The following is a 25,271-nucleotide window of genomic DNA, read 5'->3' as shown; positions in this document are numbered from 1 at the left end:
TTCATCACCAGCCTGCAAGTGTAAGAAGCAGAAGGGAAGAAGCCTCCATGCTGTGGAGAGGCATGCCCCATTTCTGGTTATCGGTTTGTGGGGGGGGGGGGGAGCTGAAGGAGCCCGTAGTAGGTTGCTGCAAAACGGTGGCAATTGGGGTTCTGTAACGTCAGGAGTGAGTGCAGATGCCTGGCGAAGGAAGGTCTTCTGGATGTGTGGGTGCTCAGGAGCACCTCCTTCTGAAGCATGGGAAGCATTTTCATAAGGTCTCCCCAATGGGCTTCTTTGCATTCCCTGTTTCTTTGGCTCCAGTGCAACATCTGCATCGGGCCGGCTGGAACGCACAACAGATCGATCTCCAGAGGTCTCTCCTCTGCTTCCCACCCTTGTGAACAAGCAGGCACTGCAAGGTGGGGGGCCCTCCGAGAGTCACGTGTATGGGAGGAAGAGGCTTGGGTGCAATTCCTGGCGTGGTGGGTGATGGCGACCGGTGGCTCCCGGAGGATCTTCGGGAGAAGAGGCTGCTGCAAAGGGTCAGATCCCAGGCAGGAACTGGCAGGAGGAGGGACTCTCTGCGGAGGAAGAGCAAAGATTCCCGCGCGCGTGTTCGGCCCGCTCTAGGAAAAGCCGCTCTGGATGGCGGGGGGAGGGTTTGCGACGCGTGTACGTGTGAATGCGAGTGTGGAGTCTACTGTGTGATGCAGATTAAGCTCGCTGAGGGGGGGTATTAGAACTCAGAATGAATAATTCTGGGCATTTCTAGGGAGGGGAGATGTGGGGCTGGAGGGAGGAGGTGGGTCCGGGAGAGATCCACCATGGGGCAGCCCCCCTCCCTGCGGAGGGAGGGGCCGCGGCGCCTTCCTAGGCGGGGGCGCTGCGAGCGGGCTGCTCCTTCCCTCCCTGCCGGGGGTCTTGGGGCGGCCCCTCCATCCCGCGCCGTCCGGGGGCGGTGCCCGTGCCCCGTGTCCGCCCCGCACGGCCGCGCGCTCGCCCGCTCGTCCTCTCCGCCCGTCGCTCCGGCTGCTCAGGGAGACCCTCGGGGCGCGCCCCACGTCGGTGGGTAGACAGGTGAGGGGACGGCGGCCCCGGGAGGGCGCACGGATTCGTGGGGGGGGGAGGAGTGCCTTTCCCCCTTGAATTCCCCCCGGGATTGAAAAGGTAAACCTGGGAGTGGGGGGAAGGGAGAGTAGATGCCCCCCCCACTCGTGCCCCCTGGCCCCACTTCCCCTCCCCCACCCCGTGGTGCTCCGGATCCGGGCTCCCCGATCCGCGTTTTCCGCCTCCCCTTTCCGATCCCTCGCCCATGGATTCTTCGCCGGGTTTTGCGGCCGGCAGGGGAGCAGCGGCGAGTCTCGCGAGCCCAGGCGCCCGCACAGCCAATGGGAGAGCAGGTCCCGGCCAGCGGCAGCCAATCGCTGCGCCGCCCTCGCCCGGCCGCAGCCAATCGGCACCCTCCCCGACCTCCCCCCGTGCTCGGGCTGCGGCGCGCCGAGGGCTGCGAGCGGCGCCTCCATTTAAAGGGGCCGCCGCCAAGCCGCGACCCGAACCAAACCTCGGGTGGGCGCCGCGCTGGACCGGGCGGGCGGCGGGGAAGTGGGAACGAGGGGAGTGGGCGGGCGAGGCGTTCGGCGGTAGCGCCTCGCGCTCCGGGGGGGGGGGAGGAGGCGAGGCAGGTGAGAGCCGGGCGGGGCTGCGGGCTTTAGGGGGGGCGGCCATCGTGGGTCGGGCGGGGGAGGCAGCCCCAGACCGAGAGGGGCGGGGCCTGGCTGCGGGGGCGGGGCCTGGGCCTGGTGGGCGGGGCCTGGTGGGGGATTGGGCGAGGATCCTGCAGGCACTTGGGGCGAAGGGGGCGGAGTTGGGCCACGTTCCAAGGCTGGGTTCCGAACGGGTGGATCCAGGAGCTCGTGGGGTGGGGTGGGCCAGGGCTGGCTGGCGCCGTTGCAGCGAGGCCGTCTGCCCTGCAGACTGGGGGGGGGGGCTGATCCTGCAGGTACTTGCTGCGAAGGTGGGCGGAGCTCCCGAGCTGAGCCGGGCCAGGACTCGTCTGACATCCTGGCAGGGGAGGGAGCACAGGCAGGGATGGGGAATCCTGCAGGCACTTGCTGCGAAGGCGGGAGAGAGGCTCCTTGGGGAGCCAGGCCTTGCTTCGGTGTTTGGCTCACATAGGGAGGAGAGCAGACGAGAGACAGAAATTGCAGTAATTGAGAGGGGATCTGTATTATTTTGGAGGGAGGAAATCCTGCAGGTATGTGCTGAACGTGAAGAAGCTAATTGTTTGAAATGGAGCCTGGCGGGGTGGTGGGGGGTGGGCAAATGGTTTACAATGAAGTAGATTTTTGGGCCAGGAATGCAATGGGGAGAGACCCTGTAGGCACTCGCTCCAGGAGGAGGAGCTAATGGGACAAGTCAAGACAGTCTGGGTTAAGTGTCATTTTCTGTGGCAGGAAGGGTAGTCTTTCAAGGATGGATCCTACATACCCTTTCAAAAAGGGAAAGAGCTAATGGCTTGAGCAAGGTCAGGCATTACCTTCAAGAGGAAAGGATGGGGATCCTGCTGAGAGATCTGGATTTCACCAGGGAATGATCCTGAAGAGAGGACAAGGATTAGGGTCTGAGCTGTGCCAGGCCAAGCGTCTTGGCTTCACACCATTAACTCCTTTGAGAGAGTGACTTGCAGTGGGCACAACTAGTTTCGGGGTTCCCCAAGGACATATTCTCCAGGCGCTTGCTAGTGAGAGGAGGCAAATGGCCTGTGCCAGGTCAGAGTATACCTTGTAACAGAAATGATGCTTACTTGTAGTTATTCACGAACTTCCAGGAGACTGGGAAATCTTTTGACACAATCCTGAGTAGGGCACAGCTTAAACCTTTAGCTCACTTTGCTTGGCACCATCCAATTAATAATATCTGGTACCAATTCGGCCTGCTTTTATGTCAGCCCATGGAGGACTCTCTGGGTCTGATCTTAGTTCTACACATGGGTATCCAGATATGCTTAGCTAGAGAAGAAGCATGTGGTTTAGAAGTCATCTGTTTTCTAAATTTCCACAATTCCCAGGAATAACAGCACTGGGCTTCAAGTGCGGTTTGGTAGTGCCACCCTTTACTCCCTTCAGCAGATGGGCATTTTCTTGAGGATAACAAATGCCACCCTCCCATGTAGAATTTGTGATGGACTAAACTGGGCACTTGCTGTGCCATCCTGTGCAAACTTACTCCAATTTTAGCTTATTAAAGTGAATGTGACTGTGACTGGAGTAAATTGGCATAGGATTGCTCTGCCTGTGAAATGAGCTGGTGTTAGTGGGCCTGCTGGTATATTGGAGGTGTGCAGGACAAAACAGTGACGAGGACAAGAAGGCTTCTCTTAATTGTGTGCTAAATAGAATAGGATGTGGAGGGAAGACTTGTTCTTTATGGAGACAGAGGCAGCCTGTTGTCCATTCCAGGGGGTGAGCGAGGCTCTTGCAGATGCAGAGGATAGTCCGTAACATGTTCATGCAGTAAAAGACTGAGGGGTAGAGAGGTGCTTCTGTGGAGTGAAGGAAAAAGGGTTTGGCATGGTACAGTTAGAAGACACTGGAGCAAGTTTCCCAGAACTATAGAATCTTGTTCCCAAAAGATTTTTTAAATACTGCAAGCATCAGGTAATAGAAGAAAAACTGATAATTGCAATATATTTTGATCCCTTTTAACTCCTAGTTTCTATCATTTTGCACTGCATTCTGTACTACTTCCACAGGGGGCCTCTTTGTGCATTCAAAGGACCCAAACTGAGAGATTCTCTTGGGGCAAGCTTCCCCCCCAGCTGCCACCTGCTTTCCTTTGTTTCCTAAGTAAGTTTTTGCTGGCAGTGCATGTCCTGCAATTGTATGCTTGTGGGTCCTCAACTCTGCCTGGCACACCAGCATCCCCTTGAAGCGACGGTGCTGTGACCTTGGGGGAGTGGTCCCTCGGATTGGACTCTGGGAAGAGGCCTGGGCTGTTTCTCAGGGTGCATAGCAAAAGGGTCAAATGGGCTGTTTGAAGTATGGAGTTGAAAATACTGCCCAGATCTACATGGTTCCACCTGCCCCCAAACCCAGGACAGTGCTATGGTTGTACTACAAGGAGGTGCAAACATAACTCTTCTCTTGGGAAGCCTCACTGAGATAAAGGTTGACCAGAAATGCAAAGCAGATAACGCATCCTTTGCTACATTTGTCTCTCTGAGCTGGATCGCCGTTATTCCCATTTTACAGACTGAGAAACTGTGGTTGCCCATTAACTCCAATCCAAATGAAACTTTAGTCAAACCAAATGAAACTTTAGTCAAAACTCTAATATCGTGATAGTTGTTCATGTTATTCATGAGATGGGGCAAGTGTCACATCTCAGGCAAGGCCAGAGTTTGCGATCCTTCTAGCCCTCCTCACTGTCCCTTCAACACTATTCAGATGAGACCAAGCTGAAGCAGGAGGAAACTGAAAACTAATCTTTCCTATCTCGTGCAAAGGCACCTTAGTGAACAGGCTCTGTGGTTGCCTCTCAAGAATCACTTGGTCCTTCTGTGTCCTGTGCTAATGCAGGGACCAGCTTGTTAATGACCAAAGTCTGTATCTGGAATGTGCTTGGAGACCACAACTACCTTGCATATTTCAGATGTACCAGTTTGGGTTTTTGCCAGCTTCCACTGGCTCAGGGCTAACAACAGCTCTTACAAACAAGCCGTCCAAATTATTTTTAAAACCCTCATCTGTTGAGTTCCTGGCCACCAAAAAGTTGTGCAAAGTGTGGAGGGGTGGATTCTGTCGCTTCTGGGTGATACTTTGGCCTGCTATGGACTTTGAAAGGGAATGGCACATTTTGGGAGCAGTGGCTGCAAATGCCCATCTGACTGAGTAGGGAAGGGGTAACCAAAGTGCTCTTTTGAGATGGCAGTCTGGATTGTGGGAGAATCCAATAATGGAAGTGTCCTCCAAGGACCTTATGTGCCCATGATGAGTGCAAACTGTCCATTGTCTTTATAAGAATATCTGATGATGTCATAAGTAGAGGATCCAGTGTACCCTCACATAATTTTCAGGATCGAAAAAATAACACGTTGTTCTGTCTCAGTGTTCCCTTCCCTAGTAAATTGGTGGTTGTATTTTTTTCCATCTCTGTTTTTTTCAGAAATTGCACCGTACAAGTAAAAAAACAACAACCTGGTTCAGAATGGGATGCAGGTACACTGGGGAGGGGTCTCAATACTCTCAGAAGAACCTCTTGAGCTCTGAAGCTACTTCCCTGGAACTGGTTTTAGCTATAGAAATGATGTCCAACTCCTTCCCTGTCTGCCTCTGATTAGGGGTTTCATTCCAGTTTGAGTTCAAAGTAATAGATTTTATGTTTGAGTTCCATCTGTGAATTTAGTTTGGATTCAGGTTGACTTCCTAATTCTAGCAGGGGATTTCCTCCAAGTGAGTGTTCTGTCAGAGGAGTGGTATTAATTAGTTAAACATGCTGATGCTATTTCCTGTATCTTTTTCCTAGTTACTGGCTCTTTCTGAATGGACCCCAGTGAATTTCCTGGCTCCTTGGGGCCACTGTCTCTGCCTGATAAGCCACTAATAGGTGACCTCCCTGCAGATATGGAATTTGGAGAAGATCTGCTGGCTTCCCAGACAGCCTCTGTCCCACAAGCCTCACCTCTTCAGCCCCAAGAGATGGAGTGGGAAGCACCCAAGCAAGCATCCTCCGACAGTGACTTGGGCCTGGACTTAGTGAAAGGAGATGGCTTGTCAGGCCTAAGTAAACCCAATAGCCTGGGACTGGATAAATCTGATACTTTGTCTATCTTGGAGAAGCCCGGCATTCTGGATAGCTTGAGCAAAGAAGATGAGCTGGTGGCTCCTGTTAAGTCGGAGGACCTGGACAGCTTGTACAAGGCAGGTGGGTCTGCAGACCTGGAAGATGGGACTGAGGACCTTTCTGCACCAGAAGCCCTGGTGCCGGAAGCTTGGAAAGAGGAAGGTGTGTGTAAAACTGAACCCGAAGACCCAAAAGAGGAGGGTCTGGAGAGTGCAGCTTCCCTCCCCGAGAACCATGCCGTGGAATCATCTGATGTGGTGGAGGTGAACAACACCGCACCTTCGCAAGAACTAACAGCCTCACCTGTCGGCTCACCAGGAAATCAGCGGCTGGCTAAGAAAGCCCGGTTAAAAGCCCCAAGGAAAAGTTCCCCGTTGCGGAAGGAGGAGGCATCCGTAGAGGAGGGGAAGGAGTCAGTCCTCAACAGTACTCCTGAGGCAGCTCCTGAGCCAGTGGGAGAAAGTCCAGCTGAAGCAGAGGAAAGCCAACAGAAAGACCCTGCTAAGCCCAAAGCACAAGAGGCAGCACAGTCACCATCCCTTCCAGGTGGGTATGAACAACAGAGGCTTTCTCTACAGTGTGGCCCCTCTTCTCCTTTTCTTCTTCTTCTCTGGTGGCAAACTGGGGTGGAAGGGGAGGGTAGAGGATGCCAGCAGCTGCACCACTTGCTGTGCTCTTGGAAAAGACTCTTTGCAACTCGCATGTCCACAGTCCTGACATGTCTTTGATTGCCAAGCAATGTGTCAAGGATCCAGCTGCTCTCCCCTCCCTCACAAGCTATGTTCTCCCACCACTGCTTCTCCTGCCACAGCCGGAGAGTCCACCTGGCTCTCTTGAGTACCGTACCAATCGTAAAGATGTTCCACTTTCCCCAGTTACTTCTGTGCTATTCCCTGCAGCAGTTTCTCTAGTCTTTGTTTGTGATTTCATGTCGCGATTGTTGCATGTCACAGCCCTGGCCACTTAGTCCTTTTGGAGTCTCATAGATGGCCTTTGGGTCTCTCTTGTTCTTCTCTTGCAGGGGAAGGCGCTGGTGCAACAGGAAGTGAACAGCCAGTTGAAAAGGTAAGGAAGGAGGAGGCACAGGTGAGCGCTAGTTGCTCTGCTAAGACTCTTCTAACTCTTCCCTCAGTACCTTGCCCATGTGCGGCTCTTTTAGAAAAGCCAAGTCTTCCATCTGCTGTACTTCTGTGTCACAACCCATCTGCACTGCTTCTTGTCCTCCTTTTCCTTTCCTCCTCATGGTTTAGATCAATGGTTCCCAAACATTTTGGGCCGCCGCCCCCTTGGTTCCACAAACTCAACCCCAGCGCCCCTTACCCTATCCTATAAAAAGCATTCAAAATAGGTGTTTGCATGACTCATTAAAGAAGATAATAACAATAAAATTTCAAAACAGTAACAATTAATTGCACATCTATTCAAAATCAGATTAAAACTTTTTAGTTGAAATTTATTCAACAAAACTGATGAACTTGATCCAGTGGTACCAGCTCTCCAAAGTCTGGAAAAAAGTCTGATAGTTTCCACCAAATTTGCCAGCATGGTGCCATAGCTTGATCTATTGTAAATTAATGAGCAACACAGTTGAAGGGACCCACCTCTAGCGCCCCCCTGCTGTCCTCTTGCCTCTTAGTGCCCCCCTAGGGAATTCCACCCCCCCCCCGTGGGTGGTACTGCCCACTTTGGGAACCACTGGTTTAGATCATGAACTTGTGGGCTGGGTTTACCTACGTTTTGTTGTACAGAGCTTTGTATCCCTGGGTGCTGAGTATATAATTGCAGTTTTAGGGTTTCTCTAGGCCAGGTGCCTTTGGCTAGTCTGACGATTCGTTGGTATTTTCCAGAAACAGAAGAGGAGTGAGCGAGCCAGGAGATCAGAGGCATCCCGACCTGAAACCGTAAACTCCTCTGAGAGCAGTAAGTTGCCTCTTGGCCAGCAGTCTTGTGTTCAAAGGTACAGACACATCACAAAGTGTGAAGAGTGGCTTATCAAAAGAACTGCTGCCTAAAGCCAGTAGGGTGTAATGGAGAGTTAGACTTGGACTGGGGAGGCGTGGGTTCAAATCCCAACTCCTTCAGATGATCTCGGCCTAGTCGTTATCTCTCAGCCCGGCCTACTTCACAGGGGTGATGTGAGGCTCAGTGATGGGGAGAGAACTGTGTATATGGTTCCAAACACCTAAAGTGAAGTAGAACAAAAGGACAATGTGGTTATATTGATCTACAAAGGAATATTGGTGTACAATGAAAAGGTGGAATCTCTCTCAGTGATAAAGCATCTATAAAGTCTGATCTGATTCTGAGCGGTGGAGTCTGATCTGGAGAACTGGGTTTGATTCTCTACTCCTCCACATGAGCGGCCGAGGCTAATCTGGTGAACTGGGTTGGTTTCCCCACTCCTACACATGAAGCCAGCTGGGTGACCTTGGGCTAGTCACACTCTCAGCCCCACCTACCTCACAGGGTATCTGCTGTGGGAAGGAAAGGAAGGTGATTGTAAGCTGGTTTGATTCTTCTTTAAGTGGTAAGAGAAAATCGGCATATAAAAACCAACTCTTCTTAATCTCTCCCACTTCCTGCAGTCCCAGTCTCTGATGAGGATTCAGATGCCATGGTCGATGACCCCAAAGACGAGGACTTTGTTCCCTCTCACACCCGGCGCACCACTCGCATGTCTCTGCGCAACCAGATGGCCCAGCGGGCTGCCCGCTCCACAGTGACGAAGATGACTTGTGCCAACTGCCGGACGCCACTGCAGAAGGGCCAGACAGCCTATCAGCGCAAGGGGCTCCCTCAGCTATTCTGCTCCAGCACCTGCCTCACCACCTTTTCTAAGAGACCGCTCAACAAGAAGAGTTGCACCTTCTGCAAAAAGTGGGTGCCGCTGTTGCCCTCCCCTGCCTCCCGCCACCATTTACTTGCAGCTAGGCTTCCCATTCGCTGCTTGCTGCTTTTGATGCAGCAGGCCCCAGCCTTGCAAATACCCTGCCTCCCGTGATTGCTGTTTTTCTTGGTGTCATTGGCTTCCTTGTCACCTTTGGTTCGCTGGGATGATCCAAGGTGTTGCTTAACCCTCTGTCTGACTGGTGCCGTCCTGTCCGCAGGGAGATCTGGAACACCAAGGAGTCGTTTGTGGCCCAGGTTGGCTCTGGCAGCTCTTTCCACGAGTTCTGCACTTCAGTGTGCCACTCACTGTATGAAGCGCAGCAGCAGCAGAGACCAGCGCCGCAGGCAGCGGAAGCCTCAGACACCGTCCGCTGCAGCGTGTGCTACAAAGCAGGGGAGGTGAGCATGCCTGATTTCTGAGGCATTGTCAGGGGATGGAGGGCTTGGCCTGTCGGTGAACAGGAATCTGCGTGAGTCTGGTGCTGTCTGTAGTTCGAGACCACCTTGCTGCAGCAGGGCTCAATGGCAGAGTGCAGGCTTTGCATGCAGAAGATTGCAGGTTCAACCTTGGCATCTCTCATTAAAGGTTCTCAGGTTAAGAGGACTGGGGAAAGGCTTGTTCCTGCCTGAGGCTCTGGGGAGCCACTGCCAGCTGGAGTTAAAAACTGGGCTAGATAGAGATGGGTGATCTTGGCTTGCTGCAATCTTTGTGGCTTCTTGTCCACCCAAAGCAAGGTCCCAAAAAGAAGAAAAGGGACACTGTCAGGCAGATTTCAGAATGGTAGCCATGGAATAAAGCCCTGTGGCACTGTTGGCAGGATGATCACATGAGCACCTTTAGGCAACAGCCCACTTTGTCAAGGCCCTCCAAGCAGGTGGGAGGAAAGGCGCATATAAGGAATAGAGAGAATAGTGGGTTATAAGGGAGTTTTACATACCTCGTGGGAAGGGAGTAGGGGCTGCTAAGAATTTGACTTAAGTCCAATTTTGCATGGTTATAGACCTGATTGTGTACATAATGCTGTCTGGGCTTTACTGACAGCGGAGATCTGAAACACAGTAGGCTCAAATGACTAGCTGCCATAGTCATTCCAGATGTGGGATTTGTTTTTAACGCAGGCTATCGGAAGTTCCTGTTCTGGGCTTCAGTCCTCACCCAACCTCCTCCCACCCTATCCTCCCACTTGAACTAAAACTTGCCATCCCTCCTGGCCTACCAGCTATCATGCTTAGTAGCCCTTAGCCTTCGGGTGATGGATATCCTTGCTGATGCACCCTCTGCTTGTGAATGACTGTGTCTTGTCTGCAGATCCAGCACGAGGTCAGCAACGGGAACGTGGTTCACCGTATCTGCAGTGACGCTTGCTTCACCAAGTTCCGTGCCACCAAGGGCCTGAAAACTAACTGCTGCGACAACTGTGGCCTCTACCTTTACAACAAGGGGATGCCGTTGGAGTATCTCTTCCACGAGGGACAGCAGAAGCGCTTCTGTAACACCACCTGTCTCAACAGCTACAAGAAGGTGAGGCTGGGCAGAGGCAGGGATGCCCCTCCACACAACTCTGGCCTCTGATTCAAGGTGAAAGCAAAGCGCTCTCTGAGCCAAGTCCCAGATAAACTACACAATGAGCCATGAACTCCAGTCATCTTCTCACCACCTCATCTGCTGCTAAGAGTTCTCATGACCTGCAAAACCACAGAGGCTGCATTATATTATCTCTTTCCATTTGGAATCCAGAGGAAAGGTTCCGGAAAGAATCTATCTCTCCTCCCTCCCTTGTGACACTTGTAGGGTTGCATATTTCTCTCTTGTAGGGCTGCACATTTCCCTCTTTAACAGTGCACGAGTGTTCTCCTGGGAAATGTAGCGATGTCTTGGCTTGGCTGACAGTTTGGCCCTTTGCAAGAGTTGAAGGTGTTGCAGGTTCAGAGCAAAATAAAGGATGGAAAGGATGCCCAGGGGTGTGTCTGAGCCTGCCTGACGGCCATTTTGCACTTCTCTTTTTTCAGAAAAACACCCGGGTATATCCATGCATGTGGTGCAAGACACTCTGCAAGAACTTTGACATGCTGTCCCACAAGGACCGGAATGGCAAGATGGGCCTCTTCTGTTCCATCTGTTGTACCACTTCCTACAAAGTCAAGCAAGCAGGCCTGACAGGTAAGAGCTAACTGACTTTCCCTATAGTTTTGTTGCCTGTGGTGGATACATTGCCATTGTATGGTAGGGGAAGGGTGTCCTGCCCAGGAGGAAGGAGAGCAGGAGGCCACTGGACCACCACCTGTACTAGAAGGGTTACCCTACCACACATGGTCAGACTGGGACCTCTTGTACTTGGGCGGCTTGTTCCATTTGTCGGCAGATGGGTTGGGCTTCTGGGCGCGCGATTCTGGCTTACCAGGATTGCTCAACGGGGGGTGGGGGGTAAATCTGGAGGACTGAGTTGGTGGGAGCTGCTGTCTGGGCGTTGGCCACAGTTTGTCCTAGAAGGAGTCCTGACTTGGTTGGGGACAACTTCCAAGCAGAATTTCAAGCAGTGTGCCTTAGAACCAGTTCTGGCTCTCTAGGTTAGGGTCTTGTGTCGAGCCTGGGGGAGGAGTCCCATATGTCCTCCCTCACCAGCCTGGCCCCTCTTTCTGCCTTTCTTCTCTTCCCAGGACCCCCTCGGCCTTGCAGCTTCTGCCGGAAGAGCCTGTCTGAGCCCTGCTACTACAACAAGAATGAGCAGGTGGTGTACCAGTTCTGCAGCCCCAGCTGCTGGACCAAATTCCAGGTACATACGGAGGCTCTGCCACCGTCACAGTGATGGGACCAAACCCAGGAACGTGGGTTCTCTGCATGGCTGCGATCTGGTGCATCCATCAGACACCTGAAAGTCTCTGCTTTCATAATCTTTTTTAAAAAATGCTTCTAGCTCTTATTGTTTGCTGAAAAAAAAAGCTTTGGAAGGTGAAGGTTGTCTCTGCTCTAAGACTAAAGAAGATGGAGAAGGGGGAGGGGCCATATCACTCTTCAAAGTTGCCCGTGCTCTCCCGGGATCATATGAGTCCCTATCTCGCCTTGATCTGCATTCTTGCACTTAAGACAGAGCTCCATGCCCTGTGTATGAAATTCAGCTCTTCTTGTCTGTTGGCACCATTTGTTACTAAGAGCACATACCCCCTTCTCCCCTTGGTGTTAGGTTTTCCTGTCTTCCTAGCCCTTTGCTGCCCTTTTTTCCAGTTGCCACATCTCCCTGGTTTACTCCTGTCCCCGAGTAAAGTTCCCTAGCCCCGTCCTGCCCCAAACAACATTCTGTGACCAAACCTTCTCCCTCAGTGTGAATTCTCTGACATAACAGCAGCTCAGCCAATGGCCAGAGATGGGGTGGGGAGGGTGAGGCTCGCTTTGCTAATTTTAGCTTATTATATATTTATATCTGATGTCTGATCTATCGTGGGGGGTCATTGTCTCAAATAAACTGTTTCTACTTCTGCTGATGCTGAAGAAGAGTTTGTGTCTGCTATCCAATAAATCAGTCAAATAACATTTGTGTGATTTGCATAATTTATTCTACTCGCAGACTGTTGGTCTTTTACTTCCATTGTCCATATGGCCAAACCCTGTTCCCTCCCAGGAGCAGCTGCAGCAGCTGGACGTCCCCTGGGAAGAACCTGTGTGGGGTGCCTGCCGATTACTGTACCCCTCCTTACGGGAAGGGATTCAGTCAACCCTCAGTGGTGGGGAAGGGGAGATGAGGGGGGACTTGTGTCTACAGCCAGTGGGTTGTTGGCATAGGAGGAGGGTGCTGGTGGGGGGGGGGTCATGTCAGGGTGGATCTGGACCTGGTAGGTGGGAACAATGTATGGTGTATGCTATGGAGGGCGGGCAAGAACACTGGTGGGTGTGAGTCTGGAAACTTGCGTACTCTGAGAGCAAATGTGAGGCTGGGCAGGCAGCTCCAAGCTGGGCACAGTGGGCATAGGTGATCCTGTGCCCCCTTCTGAATCTTTCTCCCCTTCCCCTTCCCTCAAAATGCAGCGCACCAGTCCAGAAGGTGGGATCCACTTGACCTGCCATTCCTGCCACAACCTCTTCACTGGGAAGCCCGAGATCCTGGACTGGCAGGTGAGGGGGTTGCAGACAGGAGGCCAAGGAATTGTCTTGGAGGGAGGAAGGGAATAATTCCTTGGCTGTGCAGCTGTTTGGACAGTCCAGGAGGTAGCATCCCCCTCAAACCTGCTCTCGCTGCGTGAAGGAGGGGTGGGCAGGTTTTGCTCTGGGCAACGGGGCAGCCCAAGTCTGCTGCTGGTCCTCAGAAAGACAGTAGGAATCCAGTTGGCTCAGCGGGGCCCTACTTCTCTGCTGCTGGAGACCCACACCGGTGTGATCAGTCGGCTGAGCATTCCCTCCCCCCCCCCCATCCCCGGCAGGACAAGGTCTACCAGTTCTGCTGCAGAGACTGCTGCGAGGACTTCAAGCGGCTGCATGGGGTGGTGTCCCAATGCGAATACTGCAAGCAGGAGAAGCTGCTGCATGAGAAGATCCGCTTCTCGGGGGTGGAGAAGAACTTTTGCAGCGAAGGTATCTGGGGAGAGCACGAGCCGGGCCTGGGCTGGACAGAGTCCTGTGGCGGAGAGGAGGAAGGGGCCCGGCAGTGGAGGGGAGGCCTGGGGCCGAGAAGAGGGCGGGGGGCTGTCCTGCTGGGGCCTGGCTGCCCGGAGAGTGCCGAAGGAGGCCACCTTGCACGGCTGCAGCCTGCCCCCAGCACCAGCTGGCCTTGCTGTGCCTTGCAGGTCGTTGCATGTGTGGTGGGCTTGGGCCGAAGGTCGTTTGGAGTAAACTCTGCTTAGAACCAGAGAGGTGAGCGATGGCGAGTCCCTCCCGGTTTGAGTCCCACCTCGGGGGCCAGTGCAGGATTGTTGCTTTCAGGCTGCCTCTGCGTTGCTCTGCTCTGCTGTTCCTCCAAGCTTCTTTGGCTCTTGGGTTCCCTGCTGCGGCGAGGGGGCCCGCGGTGCCCCCCCGGGAAGGTTTCACCCGTGTTGTTTCTCCGCAGGGTGTGTGCTTCTTTATAAACAGGATTTCACCAAGAACCTGGGCCTCTGTTGCATCACCTGCACCTACTGCTCCCAGACGTGCCAGCGGGCGGTCACCGAGCAGCTTGAGGGCAGCACCTGGGACTTTTGCAGCGAAGACTGCAAAAGCAAATACCTGCTTTGGTACTTCAAGGTCAGTTGGTGGGCTGCTCGGTCCCAGCCTGGGCCAGTTGGGTGGGGGCACTGCTGTCATGCCACACTTGGCCTTGCTGGGTCTCTATCACAGCCCTCTGGCAGGGACTCCAGCATGGAGTAGTGGTTAAGAGCGGTGGTTGGAGCGGTGGAGTCTGATCTGGAAAACCGGGTTTGGTTCCCCACTCCTCCACATGAGCGGCGGAGGCTAATCTGGTGGACTGGATTTGTTTCCCCACTCCTATGCATGAAGCCAGCTGGGTGACCTTGGGCAAGTCACTCTCTCAGCCCCACCTACCTCACAGGGTGTCTGTTGTGGGAGGGGAAGGGAAGGTGATTGTAAGCCAGTTTGTCTCCCTTAAGTGGTAGAGAAAGTCGGCATATAAAAACCAACTCTTCTTCCCATCTCCTTCACTGGGCCCTTAGGTTATTGGAAATTAAAACTCAGCCTTGTGGGAAGTCGGATTAAATCATGCAAGCCGTGCTTCCCATTGTTTGTGCCATTTGATCTGTTGAGCACACGCAGAACAGTCACACTTGCCGACTGCTTTCCACCTCGCTCAGAAGTGGTAGCCGTTTGCTTGAGGTGGTGCTAGAGCTGCTGGGTGGGATGAATAATGCAATAGGGTTGAGGCTTGCGGAGAAGGGAGAAAAGGAGAAGTCCAGGAGCTGGCCTCTGGCATCCACTCTTCCAGTCTCGGGTGGGGGGAGGGGGGCTTAACAGCAACTGCTTTGCCTTTTGTCATTCCTCTTTCCCAGAGAACTAGCAGGTTTTCTCTTTATTTAAAAAGAAAGGCAGGATCACAGGAGTCCAGGCGATCCCATACTACACTGGCAGCCGATCCCATACTACACTGGCAGCCAGCCATGCCATGTGCTCTGCAGTGGACTTGGTGGCTGACTGTCTGCTTGTCCCTCTTGTTGTGGATTTTAGGCAGCTCGGTGCCACGCTTGCAAGCGCCAAGGGAAGCTGTTGGAAACCATCCACTGGCGAGGGCAAATCAAACACTTCTGCAACCAGCAGTGTCTGCTGCGCTTTTACAACCAACAGAACCAGCCTAACTTAGACACCCAGAAAGGGCCTGAGAGCCTGCTGAACAGTGAGTAGTCCAGTGCTTTGGCTCGCCCAGAGCGGCAGGGAGCTTGACTGCAAGGGGGGCCTGCTAGAGCTGCTAGGGACTTGATTCTGCACTGGCCCCTGTGGGTGGGTTGGATGGGACCACGCAGGGTTGCCCCTGCCTCTCCCTCCCTCCATTGCTAACCTCTCTGGTTCTATGACACACAGGGCCAGCCAGCCAGGAGGAGCCGGTACCAGCGCTGCCCGTAACTCCCGTTCTTAACAGGGAGGCTCCGGTATGGCTGCTAAGCGTGGCTCCGTTCTCCAGCGGAGAGTTCCGTGCGGAGGGCCGGGCTTGGCCTGCAGTGCCAGGGCCTGCTCTCACCCTTCTGTTCCTCTCCCTGGAGTCAAAAGCTAAGAAGTACTGGGCCAAGTCAGCTCTGGGATGGGAGACCCAGAGGCACCCAGGAGAGGGATGGTGCTCCTGCAGTAGGCATGGCCTGTTGTGCTGGAGGTGGCCTCTAGTGCCCGAGGCAACTGCTGACAGCCCTGGTGCTGCCAGAGAGCCTGATGGGTACCAGTGTCCCATGCTGGGAAATGGGCAAAGAAGCAAAGTTCCAGGATCGCTTGGGTTCATCACGTTCAGAAGAAGCTGGGTTTGCTGTGTTTGAAACTGGTCCATGCCACACACACACCTTTAGCCGAACTCCTCTGCCCTAATTGGCAATCTGTGTGTGGCACCCTCTGACCTTCTCAGCTCGTCGGGACTGGGTGTGCTTAGAAATCAAGATCTTTACCATAGTGAAAAAGCTGCATACTGTGACTGTAGTATAAATTATACAATGTTTGTGTAAGTTTGGTAGGCATAAGTCTTGGGTCTCTCTTTTTTTTTTAGGGAAGTTTCTTAGAATACTGAATTCACAACTGATACTTCTTTTATTGAGCTTGTGCAAGACAGGCATGGGTACACACAGGCCTGACTGAAGAGCTTTCAAAGGTGTCAAGTGGGTCTCCCTGAGAGAGGGCAAGGCAAGGCAGTGGCTGGGTGAGGCACAGATGCCTCCAACTCTTGCGTCTGTCTTGGCTTAGACCATCCTGTTATCTTTTGTTTTCTTCTCTCTCTCTCTCTCTCTCTCTCTCTCTCTCTCTCTCTCTCTCTCTCTCTCTCTCTATCTCTCTATCTCTCTATCTCTCTATCTCTCTATCTCTCTATCTCTCTATCTATCTATCTATCTATCTATCTATCTATCTCTGGCCCCCACTTCCGACCAAGATAAGGTGAGCAGCCATGGGTTTCCTCACTCGAAACGTTGAGGGATGGATCAGACGAGGTTCAGTAGACAGCAGGAGGCTCCTTTTACCTGTTTTCCCCACACCACAAAATCAGGATCGTGAATCTGCTCCTGAGCCGTGTCGAACTCCTTGTCTAGGTTTCTCCACCCACAGGCCAGGCATTAAGTCTGAGGAGGGGCTGCACACACACACAGCTCTCCCCCCCCTTCAGAATTCAGGGACATGGTCACAACTTTATTGTCCTGTGAGCATCAAGTGAAAGTTGTTCTGGAGGGTTTCCTGCCTTCCAGACTTGGACAGGTCACAACCAGCGAAAAAGCACCCTTATCTCAGCAATGTTTCCTTTCAGGTCAGACCCCAGAGCCAAAACAGCCCTCTTCCACCCCACTGAAAGCAGAGACCAACATGGTGAGTGGTGGTTTAGGGGGTGGAGCTGCCTGCTGGCCTGCTTCGTGGTGGCTGTCGGTATGAGCCAGGCTTGGAGGGAGGAGGAGGGTGGCACTGGCCCTTAGGAAGAACCCTGCTTTATTAGCAGCTTGCAGGTGCCACGGGAGCGTAGTTTGCGGGAAGGAGATGCTGGTGTCTCTCTGTGCCAGATGCTGATGCTTGTTCTGCCAGTGTGGTGTATTGGTTAAGAGCGGTGGTTTGGAGCGATGGACTCTGATCTGGAGAACCGGGTTTGATTCCCCACTCCTCCACATGAGCGGCGGAGGCTAATCTGGTGAACTGGATTTGTTTCCCCACTCCTACACATGAAGCCAGCTGGGTAACCTTGGGCAAGTCACTCTCAGCCCCACCTACCACACAGGGTGTCTGTTGTGGGGAGGGGAAGGGAAGGTGATTGTCAGCCGGTTTGAGTCTCCCTTAAGTGGTATAGAAAGTTGGTATATAAAAACCAACTCCTGCTCCTTCTCTGCAGGTGCCCGTAAAGAAAACCTCTGCCCCGGTGACACCGGCTGCCCCACCGCCATCTCAGTCGGTCACACCACGGAAGAACAAAGCTGCCATGTGCAAGCCTCTCATGCAGAACCGAGGGGTGTCCTGCAAGATAGAAATGAAATCCAAGGGCTGCCAGACAGGTGAGAGGGGATAGGGGGAGGCCAGCAGGGCTTCCCAAGGGCTTTGACCTCTGTTCTGGCCCTGCAGAGGAGTCTTCAGCAGAGGCTGACTTTCTTGAACATCCCAGGTTTACCTTTGCACACAGGGCCTTCCCTTCTTTGCTTCTGCTCTCTGCTTGCAGTGCAGTTGATTGGGTTGACCTAGGGCAGTTAAGAGATTGGGGTAGGTGGGAGCATTTAACACCAGACACTCAGTCTGTTTGACTGCACTCCCACAAACTCTTGAGAGCAAGGACTCATTCTGCTTGGGAAAGCCATGAATGCAATACAGTCAAGCCTCATCTGGAGGACCGTGTTAACTTCTGGGCAATGCATGTTAAAAAGGATGCAGAGACACTGGAAGAGGGCAACAGAGGTGGTCAGGGATTTGGAAAACATGTCCTCTGAGAAAAAGGTGAAGGAACTGTGTATGCCTTTAGTCTGTAGAAAAGGAGAATGCACTCTTCTGATAGCCTAAGGGCTATTGCATAGAAGAGGACAAAGACTTGTTCTGTGCTTCTCTAAATGGCAAGACTGGATTTAGGTGTAAGCTGCAGGGGTGTCGATTTTGGCTGAACATTAGGAGGCACTTCCTGCCGGTAAAACAAGTTGGTCAGTGGAGCTGTTGCTCAAGAGTGGCGTCAGATGTCCCTCTTCGGTGGTTTTCAAGCATTGTCAAGGATATTCTAGCTGTGGATTCACTGCATTGACCAGGGACTAAAAGGCTCGTAAGTCCCCTCCAAATTCTTTGTGGGGAAAGGAGTCCCCCCTCACCTGCATGGAAGGCTGATGGCTTGCTGTTTGATCCTGACAGAGGCTGACTGGAAGCCCCAGGTGGTTGTGCTACCCATCCCTGTGCCGATCTTTGTGCCTGTGCCTATGAACATGTACTGCCAGAAAATACCTGTGCCTTTCTCCATGCCTGTCCCGGTAAGTGTGAGCCTGTCCTTTTCCTGCTCTGTGTGGCCATCCTTTTTTGGTCCCCACCCCACCCTTTTGATGTGTTTTCCTTCATTTGTAGGTGCCTGTGCCAATGTTCCTGCCCACCACACTGGAGAGCACGGAGAAGATTGTGGAGACTATAGAGGAACTGAAGGTGAAAATCCCTTCCAATCCCCTGGAAGCCGACATCCTGGCCATGGCTGAGATGATAGCAGAGGCAGAGGAGCTGGACAAGGCCTCTTCAGACCTTTGTGGTAGGTCTTGAGAAAGTCCTCCTGATAGCCACGGCCTCTTGGAACTGTGCCCCTCCCCCCCATGAGTCAGAAGGGAGAAAAAAGAGCGGTAGTTCTGGACAGGGAAGCCTCTGCTCATCACGCTGAAAACCTCATACAAAAGAGCGCTTTTTTTTGCTTTGCATGTGTTTGGTCGGTGTATGTCCCTTTGCCTGTGATGCTGTGGCAGAGCACTGCTTCCAAGGTCCCCTGTGTTCAAATAATTTTGCATGAAGCACAAGGAGGAAAAGGAACAAAGGCCCCAAAGGGGGATTAGATAGTCGGTAAGAGCGGGAAGCACCTCGGTAAAGGATGTTCCTCCCTTGCTCCTAATACATTCATGCTGGTCCTGAGGAATTAGAAATGGTCTCTTCCATGCTTGCAGGATTAACTTCTCAGCCTTTTGTAGCTCCATGGTCTGCTGGGCAGGAAGCATTCATCTTGGGTGCATCGCTCTGGCTTCTTCTATCTTGTCCTTGAGGACACTTCCAGAGGCACTGCTAAGGGGCAGCTGCGTGACCTGCTTATGTGTTCACAGACCTGGTGAGCAACCAGAGTGCCGAGGGCCTTTTGGAGGATTGTGACCTGTTTGGACCAGCTAGAGACGACGTGTTGGCCATGGCGGTCAAGATGGCAAATGTGCTGGACGAGCCGGGTCAGGACCTGGAGGCTGACTTCCCAAAAAGTAAGGGTAACAGTGGCCTGGAGCTACTGGCCTTGAGGGGTGGAGCACCATCCTGAACAGGGAGGAGGTACAGAGAGGGAAGTTCATGAGCCCTGGCTAGCAGCCCCCACCCCAGGAAGAGTAGCTGCCATCTTATATTCTAATAGCAAAGTCGGCCAAATCTTCAGATACTTAAATCCAGTGACTGAAGCTGTGAACGGGCAAGACATATCTTTCTACAAACCTGAATAGGGCCCAGAAATATTTTCCAGAAAAATCTGAAACCTAAAAAAAAAATACATTGGGGAGTTTTGATCTGTAACTTTAAGCAACGGACTTTCTCAGTGACCGTTGCTAGGCAACCACAGATTCCAGGCTTTGTTGTGCCAGTAAAAGGTAGGATGTGGGGAGGAAGCTTTCCATGCCTATTTTGGCCTTTGAGGGAGAACTCAGTGGGGCCAGGCCTGGCTAGGGTTGCCAGCTCCAGGTTGGGAAATTTCTGGAGATTTTGTGGTGAAATCTGAGGAGGGCAGGGTTTGGGGAGGGAAGAGGCCTTGGCAGGGTCAAATGCCATAAAGTCCACTCACTAAAGCAGCCATTTTCTCCATTTTCTCTGTTGCATCGAGTTCAGTTGTAATTCTGAGAGATCTCGAGGTCCTGCCTAGGCCTAGCAGCAACCTCTAGGTGACTTCATACCACCTGACTTGCATGACTCAACTAGGCCTGGCTGCTTGCTACAGCAGCCACCCTTTGAAAGCCAGTGTGGTATAGTGGTTAGAGCTTCAGAGCAGGGTCTGTGAGATCCAGGTTCAAATCCCCACCCCGCGGTGGAAGCTCACTGGGTGATTTTGGCCCAGTCACACATTTCACTATGCGTGTATAGCGGAGCTTGTAAGCCAGGGCCGTGAGTGCTGCGTGATTCTGAGGAACCTGTTATATCACTGACCTTTCCTCGTTCCCCCCAGACCCCTTGGACATTAATCCAAGTGTGGATTTCCTCTTTGACTGTGGCCTAGTGGGCCCAGAGGATGTTTCCGCTGACCAAGATCTGCCTCGTGCCATCCGCAAGGTGAGTTCTGCCAACCTCCGACCTGGGGGGCCAGCTGCTGGAGAAGCAGCATTGTTCGCTGTGGCTCCAAAGTGGACAATGACATTTAATATCCCACCTCTGCATTCAGAAAGGACCCTCCAGATTGGTTTAAAGTGGGACCACATTACAATAAAACAATGCAACGAAGATGCAAAAAAAATCATCAGCATATCTATTCTCTTCCGGCTTCATTTAAAACTACTTGCATAAAACCCCAAAGCCTGTCCCTGAAAACAGCCATTAAGAACTCTTTGGTAGCCAGCAAAGGCTCTCCTTAAGAGGAAAATTCAGTGCGTGTTAGAAATGGGGTAGATAAATTCTGCAGCTGTAGCACCAGTCTGGAGAATTTCTCTTCTCTTTTGTAGCTCGACTGTACTTTGGGGGTGCAGATAAGGACCTCCATTTATAACCTTGGTTCCTGGGTATGCCCCTGGGGGAGGAGGCAGTCTTTGAGCTCCTCCAACATTTACAGCTTCAAATGCTGCAACTGGCCCTTTGCAGTGAGACCCCAAATAAATGACCACTTTAGTGATTGGTGGTTAAGAGTAGTGGTTAAAAGCAGTGGTTTGGAGCGGTGGACTCTGATCTGGAGAACTGGGTTTGATTCTCCACTCCTCCACATGAGCAGCAGAGGGTAATCTGGTGAACTGGATTTGTTTTCCCTCTCCTACACACGAAGCCAGCTGGGTGACCTTGGGCTAGTCACACTCTCTCAACCTCACCTCCCTCACAGGGGATCTGTTGTGGGGAGGGGAAGGTGATTGTAAGCTGGTTTGATTCTTCCTTAAGTGGTAGAGAAAGGCAGCATATAAAAACCAACTCTTCTTCTTCTTGTCTAAACAAAATGGAAGTAATATGTTTACAGAGGCTTGTCCCTACCATCAGTCTAGCATTTGCGACAAACTGCTGCCTCCAAATACTTTTCAGAGGCAGCCCTCCCCCATAGAGTGTGTTATGGCTATACTTTGGTGCAGTTTGCTAGAAAAGGGCTGGAGAATCCAAGGTGGTACTGTGAAACCACCCACCGAATCTTGGAAGCAGTCAGCACATGCTAAACCTAATAGGAATGATCAGGAGATACTATCTGGGTGCCTGTGATGACTGAGTGTGCACGAATCACTATTCAATGATAATGGTTCTGGCTGCAACCTTGATTTTTAAAAATGCACGTGGAGGGTCCATGGCTCAGTGGTAGAGCACCAGCTTTGCATGCAGGAAGGTCCCAGGTTCAATCCCCAGGACTGCCAGCTCAAATGATCAGATAGTAGATTATGTGAAATTCCTTGAGATCCTGGAGAGCCACTGCTAGAGTGGACAATACTGATGCGGATAGAACAGTGGCCTGCCTGGGTATCAGGCAGCTTCATGCGTGGTGAAGACTGCCTTCTGTCCCTGCTGTAGGGCCAGAAGCGCCTGGTACTGTCTGAGAGCTGTTCACGGGACTCCATGAGCAGCCAGCCCAGCTGTACAGCACTCAATTATTCCTATGGCGTGAATGCCTGGAAGAGCTGGGTGCAAGCCAAGTATGCTGGAGGTGAAACGAGCAAGGGCGAGGAGCTGCGCTTTGGCCGTGAGTATGGGTTTGAAGGTGGCGGCGGGCGCAGAGGATGGGGGTGTCAGAGGTGGAAGGGGGATGCTGGGAAATTTGAGCCTCTCCCTCCCACCCTAAAGCTGCCTCGTTACTGTTCCCACAGCCAAGCCCATGCGAATCAAAGAGGACATCCTGGCCTGCACGGCTGCAGAGCTTAATTATGGCTTGGCTCAGTTCGTCAAGGAAGTCACCCGCCCCAATGGGGAGCGCTACGAGCCCGACAGCATCTATTACCTTTGCCTTGGCATACAGCAGGTAGGAGGGCCCTGGCCTCGCCCCTTGACTCCCCACTTGCCAGGGAGCAAGAGGAGCACGTCCTGTATGGTAGCATCAAGCAAGCAAGGGGCTGGAGGGAGGCCTTTCTCTGTGGCTTTCCCCATGGGCAAATGGTTCCTCTGCGACTAGGAGTGCCATGAATTTGGGAGTCTGGCAGTTGCTCAGTTTGCAGTTGCTTTTGCTACAGGTTGTGTGTGGGGGGGAGCTAAGTTTGCATTCCCTGACTGATTCCGTGCTTCTTCCCCCCACTCCTCCCCTGACCAGTATCTGCTAGAGAACAATCGCATGGTGAACATCTTCACCGACCTCTACTACCTGACCTTCGTGCAGGAGCTCAACAAGACACTGAGCGGCTGGCAGCCCACCGTGATCCTGCCCAACAGTACGTGGTTCAGTGGGGCATGAGCTCTGGGTCCCCTCTTCTGGCGCTCTGGGGTTTTCGGAGGGCCTTTGGGAGGAGAGCTGGCCTGATGTTGGGAAAGGGTTAGCAGGCATTCAGCAGTCCACAAGGCATAGTTAAATTGTGAGACTCCCTGCCCCAGGATGTAGTGATGGCTGCCAACTTGGAAGGCTTTAAGAGGGGAGTGGACATGTTCATGGAGTAGAGGGCTATTCATGGCTACTAGTCAAAATGGATAATAGTCATGATGCATACCTATTCGCTCCAGGATCAGATGAGCATGCCTGTTATATTAGGTGCTGTGAAACACAAGCAGGACAATGCTGCTGTAGCTGTCTTGTTTGAGGGCTTCCTAGAGGCACCTGGTTGGCCCCTGTGTGAACAGGCTGCTGGATCTGATGGCCCTTGGTCTGATCCACCATGGCCTTTCTTAGGTTTTTATGTAAGAAGGTTGTGGTACCCGATCCCACCCCGAGCTTGCCTGGAAGCCTCTAAATCAGCCTTTGTTCCCAGTGTCCTTATCCCCCCTGCCCCCAACAGCTGATGCTGTTTAAGATTAATCACTGTGCTGTACACTCGCTGCTCCTTTTACAATCCTACAGTCCCATCCTCGGCAGGGTTACTCCCTTCTAAGCCCCCTGAAGTCAGGGGCACTCTTAATCTCTCAGGCTGTTTTCAGAGCAATCCAGGAAGGGGGTCCTTGTAATCTGCATTTTAGTTTTTTACAGAGGGTGCCCACTAAGGGGCTAAGGATGAGTTGTACTTTAAACCCAAGCTCAGTGCACTAACTGTTAAACTTCATGTACAGCATAGAAAATAATTTTTTTACATAAGCCATAGAAGCAAGATAAAACATTTAGGTTTATTTTGTTTTGGCTCCCCTTTCCCCGGGCTACTGAGAAATGGCTGACTGGCTTCTCCCTACCAGTTTCTGGCCATGCGCATGCGGCACACAACCATCAACCAAAGCTGCTGATGGCAGGGGCAGGTTCACCGTGCTGGATCCCAAAGGGAAGGCATTCCCTGGCCTGGCAAAGGCTGCTGGCTTGGCTCTGAAGGGGGTGGTGCCACAGACTCTGAGAGGCCACGGGGGGCTGGCCTACTCCCACCCACTCCCCAACGTAGTTTGGCCCTGCGGGCTGCTCAGTGCAGTCCACGGGGGCTCTCTCACTTTGTGGCTGGCTGCGCTCTGACGGAGGTGGTTTGGCCTGTGTGTTTGCAGACATGGTCTTCTCGCGTGTGGAAGAGGAGCACCTCTGGGAGTGCAAGCAGCTGGGCGTCTACTCCCCGTTTGTGCTCCTCAACACCCTCATGTTCTTCAACACCAAGTTCTTTGGGCTGCAGACAGCCGAGGAGCACATGCAGCTCTCCTTCACCAACGTGGTGCGACAGTCGCGCAAGTGCACCACGGCACGGGGCACCACCAAGGTGGTGAGCATCCGCTACTATGCTCCTGTACGGCACCGGAAGGGGCGAGGTAGGGAGCGCTTTCTGCATGCGTGCTTTTCCTGCCCGTCGGCCTCAGGGGCAGCCCCTGACCCAGCTGCCTCTCCCCTTGCAGATAGCGGCCTTGGCAAACGGAAGCGGGAGGAGGAGGCGCCGGTCTTGGAGCAGCGAGAGAACCGCATGAACCCGCTGCGTTGCCCGGTCAAGTTCTATGAGTTTTATCTCTCCAAATGGTGAGGGGGCTCCGGCAGGGATGCCAGGTTGTTTGGCCGAGGCCTTCAGGAGGTTGCTGTCAGTGGAAGCGGGAGCAGAGAGGCTGGAGACGGTGTCAGGACCATCACTGCTTATCACAGTGGATGTGGGAGTGGGCGGAAACAGTACAAAAAATAAAATGTCCACAAGGGCATCGATTGTGAAGGGCATGAAAAGTCACATGAACACACGAAGCTGCCTTATACTGAATCAGACCCTTGGTCCATCAAAGTCAGTATTGTCTACTCAGACTGGCAGCAGCTCTCCAGGGTCTCAGGCAGAGGTCTTTGCCTAGTCCCTACTTGCCTAGTCCCTTTAACTGGAGATCCCGGGGAATGAACCTGGGACCTTCTGCATGCCAAGCAGATGCTCTACCACTGAGCCACAGTCCCTCCCCTAAGTCATGGTGGGTGTGGAAGAATCCAGCTTGAAAACCAGCTTAGTGTCCACATCAGGTTGGAAGTTTGGTGCTCTGTGCTGTTGCACAGCTGCGTGGATCCTCTTCCCTGGCCAGGAGTTACCTGCAAAGGCTCCAGAGGCACAAAAGTAGGTGTTGCAAAAACTGGGGCTCCGGCTAAACTCCTGCCAATGCCCGCCTCTTTGTCTCCCTCCTGAGCAAGTATTCTTGTTTCTCTCTTTCTTGCTGCAGCCCCGACAGCCTTCGAAACCGCAACGACGTGTTCTACCTGCAGCCAGAGCGATCGTGCATCGCCGAGTCGCCGCTGTGGTATTCGGTCATCCCCATGGACAAAAGCATGCTCGAGAGCATGCTGAACCGTATCCTGGCCGTGCGTGAGATCTACGAGGAGCACAGCCGTGGGGGCGGCGGTCTGGACGACGACATGGACTGAGCCAGCGCCAGCCTGGCCGGAGGGAGACTGGGGGGGCCCAGCACTGCTCCAGCCTGGTGGTGGGGGGTGGGGAGGTGTGACTAGCTACCCCTTCCCTGCCTGGGTTTACAGGCACGTCGG

General features: G+C 53.0%; 1 protein-coding gene across 4 annotated transcripts; it reads left to right on the top strand.

Moving 5' to 3' along the window:
* Positions 1 to 330: 330 nt before the first annotated feature.
* ZMYM3 (zinc finger MYM-type containing 3) lies at positions 331 to 25,271 on the top strand. 4 transcript variants are annotated; one of them, XM_056859203.1, is made up of 25 exons: positions 331 to 524; positions 5,506 to 6,369; positions 6,845 to 6,888; positions 7,671 to 7,743; positions 8,409 to 8,700; positions 8,931 to 9,111; positions 10,022 to 10,234; positions 10,723 to 10,873; positions 11,371 to 11,486; positions 12,734 to 12,820; positions 13,126 to 13,276; positions 13,749 to 13,921; positions 14,855 to 15,020; positions 16,620 to 16,678; positions 17,190 to 17,349; positions 18,182 to 18,297; positions 18,389 to 18,563; positions 19,120 to 19,266; positions 20,211 to 20,314; positions 21,737 to 21,905; positions 22,030 to 22,181; positions 22,467 to 22,584; positions 23,825 to 24,079; positions 24,164 to 24,281; positions 24,950 to 25,271. In XM_056859203.1, the coding sequence occupies exons 2-25, from the start codon at positions 5,523 to 5,525 to the stop codon at positions 25,149 to 25,151; spliced, it is 4,269 nt and encodes a 1,422-aa protein (XP_056715181.1). In that variant the 5' UTR covers positions 331 to 524; positions 5,506 to 5,522; the 3' UTR covers positions 25,152 to 25,271. The 4 variants fall into 4 exon arrangements, with proteins under 4 accessions (XP_056715181.1, XP_056715182.1, XP_056715183.1 ...); XM_056859204.1 differs by lacking the exon at positions 331 to 524 and adding an exon at positions 859 to 1,047; XM_056859205.1 differs by lacking the exon at positions 331 to 524 and adding an exon at positions 1,455 to 1,548.

The sequence above is a fragment of the Euleptes europaea genome, chromosome 13 (assembly GCF_029931775.1).
Source record: "Euleptes europaea isolate rEulEur1 chromosome 13, rEulEur1.hap1, whole genome shotgun sequence".
Taxonomy (NCBI): domain Eukaryota; kingdom Metazoa; phylum Chordata; class Lepidosauria; order Squamata; family Sphaerodactylidae; genus Euleptes; species Euleptes europaea.
Note: the sequence above shows the minus strand (reverse complement) of the source record. Positions and strands in the feature narration are given on the sequence as shown.

Coding starts and splice junctions, on each gene's coding strand:
- ZMYM3 (XM_056859203.1), top strand. CDS start 5,523: ATGGACCCCAGTGAATTTCCTGGCTCCTTGGGGCCACTGTCTCTGCCT. Junction 6,889..7,670: donor GTGAACAGCCAGTTGAAAAG/GTAAGGAAGGAG, acceptor GGTATTTTCCAG/AAACAGAAGAGGAGTGAGCG. Junction 18,298..18,388: donor CTTTCTCCATGCCTGTCCCG/GTAAGTGTGAGC, acceptor CTTCATTTGTAG/GTGCCTGTGCCAATGTTCCT.